The sequence below is a fragment of the Solea solea genome, chromosome 8, assembly GCF_958295425.1.
Source record: "Solea solea chromosome 8, fSolSol10.1, whole genome shotgun sequence".
In the NCBI taxonomy this organism is placed as follows: Eukaryota; Metazoa; Chordata; class Actinopteri; order Pleuronectiformes; family Soleidae; genus Solea; species Solea solea.
Window position 1 is genome coordinate 15,119,419 of NC_081141.1, and position 9,660 is coordinate 15,129,078.

The 9,660-nt window shown below is 40.8% G+C and overlaps 1 protein-coding gene and 1 long non-coding RNA gene across 8 annotated transcripts in view; one reads left to right on the plus strand and one right to left on the minus strand.

Annotated features, from left to right (window-relative positions):
* The first annotated feature begins 1,028 nt into the window (after nucleotides 1-1,028).
* Nucleotides 1,029-8,445, plus strand: krt1-c5 (keratin, type 1, gene c5). Its single transcript, XM_058636414.1, has 9 exons — nucleotides 1,029-1,128; nucleotides 1,877-2,283; nucleotides 3,515-3,597; nucleotides 4,717-4,873; nucleotides 5,425-5,589; nucleotides 5,673-5,798; nucleotides 7,113-7,330; nucleotides 7,588-7,616; nucleotides 7,750-8,445. Exons 2-9 carry the CDS (start codon nucleotides 1,885-1,887, stop codon nucleotides 7,863-7,865), a joined length of 1,293 nt encoding a protein of 430 aa, XP_058492397.1. The 5' UTR covers nucleotides 1,029-1,128; nucleotides 1,877-1,884; the 3' UTR covers nucleotides 7,866-8,445.
* LOC131464116 (uncharacterized) overlaps nucleotides 2,166-9,660 on the minus strand; it is a 30,057-nt gene continuing 22,562 nt past the window's right edge. For 6 of the 7 annotated variants that reach the window (XR_009241146.1, XR_009241142.1, XR_009241144.1 and 3 more), the window contains 2 exons: nucleotides 7,090-7,313; nucleotides 5,693-5,806 (listed from right to left, as the gene is read on the minus strand). This is a non-coding gene — a long non-coding RNA (uncharacterized LOC131464116). Of the gene's footprint in view, nucleotides 3,897-5,692; nucleotides 5,807-7,089; nucleotides 7,314-9,660 lie in introns of those variants that run through there. The other variant, XR_009241140.1, reaches the window with a different exon arrangement.

The following is a 9,660-nucleotide window of genomic DNA, read 5'->3' on the forward strand; positions in this document are numbered from 1 at the left end:
GTGTCTGTGGGTGGAGTGAAAGGCATGTACAGCCCCGAACCAGGTCAGTGTCACTTATCAAATGTACAAAAAAAGGTGTGTTTCTGGGTCTGTGTGTGAATATAAGCCAGGTTTCCAGTTCAACCAGACCTACGCCCTGCACTTCTCAGGGGTCTTCACTTTCTTTTCATTCTGTCGCTCTATTGTTTCGCGCTTCCTCCCATTTCTCCCCACCCCGCCGGGGCTTCCTTGGGTGAAGCCAGCTTCTCACATCACCCTGAATGCATTGTGTTGACACTTAATGGGATCAGTGTGCACTGGAAACAGCCAGGTCCCTGTATTCAGCCAGTGAGCCACACTGGTTACACCAGTCACTCTTAAAATCAGGTTGTACTGTATGGGCCAAATAAGCACACAGGTGTTACTGAAAATATGTACTCTGAAAGTCATTATCCGGCCCCCACGACCCTCGTCGCAGCACTCTGAAACTGAGAAAGCCAAATGGAATGTAGCCATTGTTCATTTGAATGTTTACACCTGTGCTTTTCCTCCTGTAGTCAAACTGGATGCTGTGAAAACAGAAAATATTATTTAAATATCATTTAACTGATATGATTAATCATATGCATGAACATATAATTAACTACATTTCAGACTGATTGCAGTCTAGCTACTCATTATACGGACAAACTAACATTATATTTAGAGATTGAGGTTAAAGTACTTATATTATGAGGTTAATTGTATGGTCGTACAGCTTTCTGCTACTCCTGCTTCTAATGTATTTAAGTTAAATTTGAATATTTAACAGACAGTCGAAAGGTTGATTTAATTTTCTTTTACAGTAGATCACGTGGGGCAACTTACAGCAAACCTGTGATGCTGCACAAAAAATTTGACACTAGTTTAGTTTATGTGCATGAGAGTTATTTTTAATCAGTCTTCTACAAGGTGTCTAGTTACATGATCCTCTCTGTTGTGACGTGATTGGACACATGAACGGTGGCTCCGCCTCCACACAGAGAGTCCTGCCTCTGCAGCTACACTCACCTGTGAAATCTGGTCCAACAACATCGGTCACTCACACCATCCAGGTCTTAACCTGACAGAAGAGCAGAGGAGAAGACCGAGTGAGGAACTGACATCCATGTAAGTACTGTAATCTTTCTCCTCTGTTCGTACTTATTTATAAGACTGTGAATTACCATTATGACAGAAAGAGGCAGGTGTAAAACATCCAGACTCTAAAACCGACTAGAAACACCTGCAATTTTTCACATTTACCACTTTTATTTTAACTAACATTAATTATGAAAGCTTACCGTCTCGCAAAGGGGTTCAATAGATTGGGAGCCCCTGCACAGGAGCCTTTGTATATAAAGTGACAGTTACCATTTTACAATCAAACTCCCAAAAAAAAGATGTAATAATGTCAATAATAATGAAATAAATAAATAAAACTTAAGTAAAGACAGAGAGATGATGAATGACTAAAGAGTGACTCTAAACGCCTACAAAGAGCCACAAAACTATGTAATGTAATGTAAATCAACAACAGCATAACTACAAATAGACCCAGAATTACAAAAGTAGCACAGTAATTATGTAATATAATAATATAATAACCACAAAGAGACAAAACAATGTTGTATTTTTGTTACGCTGAGCTTTTTCCGGAGAAGACGACTATGTTGACTTAAATGTTTATTCAGTGTCCTTCCTTGACAACTGTTACCAAGGTCAAGAATTGCCATTCATTGCCAGAAAGTGTTTTACTCATTGACACAAAGGTTAATGTTCTGGCCTTCCTATGCACTCACTCACTCACACACACATAAACATACATGTAGCTCCATGAATGCCCTGATAAAGAGACATTAATCCTTATCTCCTGCAGAGGACACCATGGCCTCCACGTTCTCTGTGCGCAGCTACTCTGTACGTCAGCCCTCCTTCTCCAGCATGTCTGTGAGGGACAGTGGACGCAGCATCCGCTCCAAGTCATCCGTCTCACCTCTGTCCACTGTCAACACGCTGTCCCTGTCCCGTTCCGTCTCGATGGGCAACGGCCTCAACATGCTCGGCTCCAGCCTCTCTTTCAACGGCCTCGGCGTCGGTGCCAGTGAGAAGGAGACCATGCAGTGTCTGAACGACCGGCTCGCAAACTACCTGGACAAGGTGCGCTCACTGGAGAGGTCCAACGCTGAACTGGAGGTGAAGATCAAACAGCTCATGCTGGAGAAAGCTCCCAAAGGACACGACATTGAGGGGATGATGGCTCAGGCACATGCCATTGGGCAGGAGGTCAGTGTCCAAAAAATGACCCACGTGCTGACTTTATATATTTGAACATCTTAAAGTTCCAGAGTGTAAAATCTTGATGCTTTGCAGAAATTGATGATGATATTTAGATTGTATCAGTGTAGAATCACCTTGTTTTTCATGACCCCAGAATGAGCCTTTTATATTTACATTAGGAGCTGGGTCAGCTCTATGGAGGACTTTTTTTTTGGACCCCCCATGTTTTTAATGTCTAAATGAAGGCTCACTTGGAAGGGACAGGGATATTCAGCTGCAACATGCAACTTCACCAATAAATGCTTCCAAATTTTACACACTGTACCTTTAAAGCTGCAGTAGGATTACTAGATAAATAGTGTTGCGTTTCATCCACAGGTTGTAAAAATACATACTCATTTAATACATGACAGATAACATGTGGCACAGCAATTATTGTCCAATTCTCTTTTAGACTCTTTTCATTTCTAGGTTTATTTGCAGCATAGGCAGTCATTGCTGGTGCTGGAGTCACGATATGTCCACCAAAGAAACCTGTATGTTGAGTAACTGTTGTGAAACAGCAAATAGGAGCACTCGCTTTCTCTCAACTGTCCCGTGATTGCCGTCTCTCAGGTTACTCGATCTGAGAGCAGTGGTAGAGTGGATCATCTCCCAACTGAAGGGTCTTGGTTTGATCCCTGACTCCTCTAATACAGGGTTTCTCAATCCTGGTCCTCGGGAGCCACTGCCCTGCATGTTTTGGATGCTTTCCCTGCTCCATCACACCTGATTCAAATAAATAGGTTGTTACCAGGCTTTTGCAGAGCTTGATGATGAGCTGACTATTTTCATTGAGTGTGTTGGAACAGGGAAACATCTAAAACAGGCAGGGCAGCGGGTCCCGGGGATCAGGATTGAGAAACCCTGCTCTAATCTACATGCAGGTCTCTGGGCAAGACTCTTAACCCCAAAGGTGCTGCTGGCATCAGTGCCAGCAGCATGCGAATGGGTATGGATAGAAAAAGCGCTGCTTATAAATGCTCTATATAAATACAGACTATTATTTTATGTTGTCTGTGTACCGGATATCATGTTGGGTGTACATGAACAATATTTACAGAGAGCGGATGCAAGAAATAGGTCTATGATCAAAAATGTGACTCTCTCATTTTGGTTTGACAGTAACAAAATGTCCTCCAAGTCAAATCAGTGCCTGTGCCAAATCTGAACTAACTTTCCATGTTCCTCTGCCCAGGTGAGAAAGAAAACGCTGGAAAATGCTCGTTTAATGCTGGAGATTGACAATGCCAAGCTGGCAGCTGACGACTTCAGGGTCAAGTGAGTGTCACACAGAGGTTTCTTTCATTGACTTGCCCGTGAGGGTTCACATGGGAGCGTCAGACTGCAAAGCAATGTGAATAAATGACCTTTCTGTCAGGCGTGCGAAATAAGAGTCCCATTCCCACGGTGCTCAGGCACCCACAGGAGACTGACAACGGTGCTGTCAGTGAGTGCATGTGACAGATTGTCCATATCACAGAGACAAAGTCTGTCTCTGAAGAGCATGCAGTTGGCAAGATGAAGGATACACCCACTGCTGCTGGTTTTCACATCGTGTTGATGGTATGTTCTGTGACCTGATGTGAAGCAGAGATACATCAATTGACAGTGATTCATGGAATCAGCAAAGTGCATGTGTACTCTGACATGAGGATCTTTGCTCGGGCTTCATGGTTTGTTTTTTTTCTCCACTTGTGTCCGTTCAGAGATTTCATGATACTCAAGGTAAATGAAATCATTCATAAATCACAGCTTTGGCTCATGGTGGCCACATTATGATACTGTATACATTAATATTTCTAACTTGATTAAATTATCCTTTGGTCTGCAACGAAACAGATGGCGAATTGTGAGAAAATACATGAGAGACACAGCAAAACATTTGCTCTAAATGTGTGCTTATGCGTTCTGACAAATGATGTAATCAACATGTGTTGATGGAGAGACTGATATCAACAGCAATAGTAGCTTTCTTGTGTGATTAAACAAACAGCACAGTGTCCACTTGTGGTAATCAGCATAAAGGACATCACTTTAAGCCAATACGGACAGCATGGTGTATTGTATAGTGTTTTTCATATTTTAATGCTTTTACTGATAAGATTATAAGTAAAACCGTTGAATCTCTCATAGTTTTTCATCTATACGTTAGTTTTGGAGCACATTCTGCTCTTTAACTAAATTCACAATGTGGTAATTTACCACTACAATCCTCCTTAGAGGATGAAAAGGCTTTGAAAAAACATTTTTGGTTGTTTTATCAATTGCACACATTTTGCTTTTGGGTGTCTCATCAAAAGCAGACTTTATGTAGAGGGCCTGGTTTTGTACAAGCGTTGTACCTATGTGGTAATGGTCCCTTTTCGATCTCTTCTTCTCTTTTTATTTCCTTTAAAGATGGGAGGCAGAGGCCACCTTGTGCCAGTCGGTGGAGCGGGACTGTCAGGCTCTGAGGAGAGCAAAGTCAGACCATGACCAGATCATCGCCACGCTGCGCGGTGACCTGGACAGTCTGAAGGAGGAGCTCTACTTCCTCAAGAAGAATCATGACGAGGTGAGCTCTCTGTCGAGGTGAAGGTCACGATCGGTCAGTTACTCATCAAGATAGCTGCTTCACAAGTTGTCAAGTGTGATGTTTGAGCTGCATCACCGCGACTTATTCTGACCTTGTGATATCATATTGTTCATTTTAGCACGAACCAGCTCTCAGGCAGTTTGTGTTTGCTTACTCAGTCAGGCCAGAAAGTTTAACAGCCTTTGAAACATGATTATGTTAAGTGTATGGACACACCCTTTGTCTTTTAGACATGACACTTCCTGTCAGCGGTTATGTAAACGTTATGTAAAAGCCTCTGTGTCCACAGAGTCATAGTCTCTGAGCCCATAAGCCACAGGGAGAGAGCATATTTAGACAGTCAGGTGTGGTGTCCAGGATGAAGTCCGAGCCTTCCTTGTTACCATAATGTGGTCAGAAAAAGAAACATTTCATATGAGATGTAGATGTTAGCACATTAAAGAGTTTGTGTTATCAGTTTGTCAAGTGGAAACCAAAGTAATAAGTAAGAACTCATTTGTCTGTTCTTTCCTCTCATTAAATGACTGCAGGAAGTTAACTCCCTCAAGTCACGTCTGGCCAACGAGCAGGTGAATGTGGAGGTGGACGCAGTTCAGAGTCCTGATCTGGGGGCCACGATGGCCGAGCTGAGAGTCCAGTATGAAGGCATCACTCGTAAGAACAAGGAAGAGGCTGAGGCCTGGTATCTCAAGAAGGTCAGTTCTAACTTCCCCAGTCTTTCTGAAATTACAGACTGCACACTACACTTTACATTACTTTAATGTGCGTGTGCCCACAGTTGGAAGCAATACAGTCTGAGGTGAAAGAAAGCAACGAGGCTCTGCGTTGTGCCCAAAGTGAGCTGAGTGAGAGACGACGCTTCCTGCAGGCTCTGGAGGTCGAGCTCGATAGTCTTCGCAAACAGGTACAACACTGTGAACAAAATGGTGCACAGGTGCAGTGTGAACGTGAACAACGCCATAACTAATGATATTTACAACAGATTATCTCCAATGTTTTTGTCTGTGTCTTTCATTGTTTCATTTAATACAAGGATTCTACAATCCTGGTCCTGGGGACTCAAAACCCTGCATATTTTTGATGTTTCTCTGCCTGACTCACCTGATTCAAATGTTCAGCTCATCAGCAGAAGCCTGATAACGACCTGTTTATTTGAATCAGGTGTGTTGGAGCAATTAAACTTCTAAAACATGCAGGGCTGTGGGTCACTAGGACCAGGATGTAGAAACACAAAGATTTAATAGATGTTTAGGTTTATCTCACTTTTGCTTTTTTTCCACCTTTCAAGTTTGCGTCAACACTTCTACGACTTCATCAATTTGTCTGTAATTTCTAGCTAATCACTTCAAGTCAAGTCAAAATCCATGTGCAAATCTTGAGGAATTCAAATGCATAAATTTGTTATTATTGTTGACGGACCTCCCTCACCTGCTCATCATCTCTGATTCAGGTTTGCAATAAGGAAGCTACATTCATCAAAACACACCCCAAAGCTCCAAATGAATGACTCACATTTGAGTTGCATTGTGGGTCATGTAGGCATCGTGTTTTGATTGATAGACGTACACATGGAATAGTACAAGACTATCTGTGGTTGTGCTCAATTGTATTTAAATCTTATTTTTAACTGCAGTAATGAAAAATAAAAAATCATTAGTGTATGTTTATGCATTGTGAAATTAAATTAATTAAATTAACTGAAAGTGCTCTAGTATTTTAGCATAGATGTTGGGTGTAGCTATAGACAACAGCGTCCTTTCACTTTGTCAACGATACTATTATAGTGGTAAAGTGTACACAGCAGACGGACCCACACAGTCAGTGCTTTTTTGTCTGTCATTCAGAATACTAAGGTGTTCAGTGAAGGCAAATATAGCTCGTGGTTGTTTGCTCAGCCTGATAGTGAGCACACAGCACTGAATACAGGGATGTTGTCGCGCTGACAGTCTCTAGTGTCTGCTGAAGGATTTATGAATGGATGAGCTCAGCAGGTAAACACAAAGAGATAGTGGGTGATAGAGCTGTACATCAGAGGTGTAACTATTGTTAGGTCAACAAAAGGTGTCACCGCTGTCAGATACGATCACCTGCAATCGTCAGGGTTAAAAGGTCCCTAAACAACCACGTTATATACATTGTGCATATAGGGCCAAAAAGGTTATAATGATTAAAGAAATGTTCAAATCAGTCAATACCTTTGCTTCCGGCATGTTAACAGGTGGCAGTGTTGGAGGGAAACCTGGGCGAAACGGGCCATAAATATTCTGTGGAGATGGAGCGTCTTCAGATCACGCTGACCCAGCTGGAGGACGAGCTGTCTCAGCTGCGTTTGGACATGCAACGCAACAAGACCGAATACGAACAGCTTTTGCGCATCAAACAGAACTTGGAGATGGAGATCGCCACCTACAGGAGGCTGCTGGAAGGAGAAGAAATGTATGTGAGGGCTGGGAGAGCACATACTGTAACTGGTTAAAACTGCATGCATAACCATGAACTGAGCACACTTTTGTTTTTCTTTAAATTGTATTAGTATGTTTCACATTTTTATCATTGACAGACATTTATCACAAATAAGGACAATAGTATGCAATATGAAAAGGTCATAAAACCTATATTAGAAAAGAGAATTGTATTTGTTTGAGACATTAAACGAATATGATTTAAGTTATTGTGTTCTTCTTGTCCCACAGGGTGAAAGAAACTCTTCCACCTCCTAAAAGTAAGTTCAACTTATCTTACATACATTATTATTCTGGCACAGTCTATAAAGTATATAGAATGATATTAATATTACAGTAGACAAGAAATATATAGCTTTCTAACTAACCCCTTTGTTTCCCTTTGTGTTACAGAAGACCCTGAAGTAAGGACCAGGAAGATTGTAAAAGTCGTCACTCAGACCATGATTAACGGTAAAGTGGTGGATGAGTCCAGCGAGGTGGAGCAGATTGAGGAACGCAAAAAATGAGCCAAAAGAATGTCACATGTCTGCTGACGGTGGATCATTTTCCACAATTATCTTGTTTTCAGTGTCTTCCTCGTTTAGTCTCAGTGTTTCTTCAGATGAAGTTAAGAATAAGTTTATCCTTACAGCAACATAATGACATTTACAACAATTAAAATTGAAGTCTGTTTGACAATACAGTTCAAAGGGAAACGTGAGTGTGTTGGCCCTCGACAAATTACAGGTTATCTATCTATAGTTTAATTCAGATAAAAATGTGTTTATGTTCAGCAAAGCAGTTATTGAGTATAGTGGCATGGTAGCACGTCATCATGTCTGGCATGAAAGTAAATGTTTCCAAAAGTGTCAAATGATTTCCTTTAGTACCAATAGAGGGGCTTTTGGAAGGCTTAAATATTTGAAACCAATTTCCTGTAAACAAATTCTATGTAGAAACTGTTTTGATCTTGTTACAGTATTGCACAACATCTCAGCTGGAAAACTGGAGGAAAGTGCAACCTTGTTGTCTTATAGAAAAAAAAAGCCAATCATCCAAAAAAACAGGTGTACAGTGTCAATAAAACTGTGTTTGAAAATTTAAAAAGTGTGCATGTGTCATTTCAGAGAAACTGTAGCACAAATAGAAACTTTGACTGATACTCGCGGAACAAACCGGAGGGAGAAACAAAGAAAACATGATTCCACAGCAAGAGGGCAGAAACTCAACAACTTGCAGCCACTAGTATCAAGTAGCAGTCTATTGTTGACATCAGTCTGGTATTTGGATGTCTTTTTCTGTGCACGCCAGAGGCTTCGCCAGAGGCATGGCAGACTATATTACATAAATACTTATTTTATATTCAAGAACAAATGATGTAACTATTATTCATGAAACGTTTATTGTTGCCAAGAACAACAGCTTTAAACCTGTGGTCACTATAAACTCAGCTCTGCAGGTGCACATGTACGGCATATAAACACTCAACATCAACATCTACAGTGCTATGGATAAAAGCCATTGTGCTGCCATTCTCAGTCTCTGTAATGTGAGACGGGCGTCATGACAACACTGAGACAATGTCCACCGTTAAATAACAAAAGTGTGTCAAAGGTTCTCAACTCAAATATATACACAGCAATAGCACAGAAAGGAGAACAGAATGTGACACAAAGAGGAAAAAGTCTATCCAAATTTTAAGTAAGAAAAGTCTTGAACTGAACTGAGCTCTTTACATTTAGTCTTGTACAGCGAACCATTCCCAGACTTAACTGATGATGTCAAGCTTCAAACTGCCTTGACCATTATTACATGGATGTTTACAGACACTTAAAGCAATTCAGTGTCGCTGAGATACCATCACATCATTAAAGTGAGTAGGTGATGGGGATAATTTGAGTATTAAAAAACAAAGAAAAGGAACTCTGTTCCTAAATACACATGTGAAAGGTATGTGATTGTTTCTTTGTATCTCATAAGCTTTAAATAGCTGGATCATTAACATAGCAGTGTAAAGAGTTGGGAGTATTTCCTCTCACCTTGATGAGAAACCAGTAAAATCTAAACACTGATTTTTTTCACTGATGTTTAAAAGTCTGTCCCATGATAAAAACAAGATTTACAACCACCCAAAGAACACAGCAGATGTTCATTCCATGAAACCTAGACAGACTCTTACCAAACAAATTTGCAGATGATGGACAGAAAAATGTTTTCTGACAAACATCATCTTTGATTTGATCTGGCCAATGATATTCAGATTTACATATTTTTAAGGTTCTTTAGTAAGTACAAACCACCCTAAACTCTGTCTTGCTATCT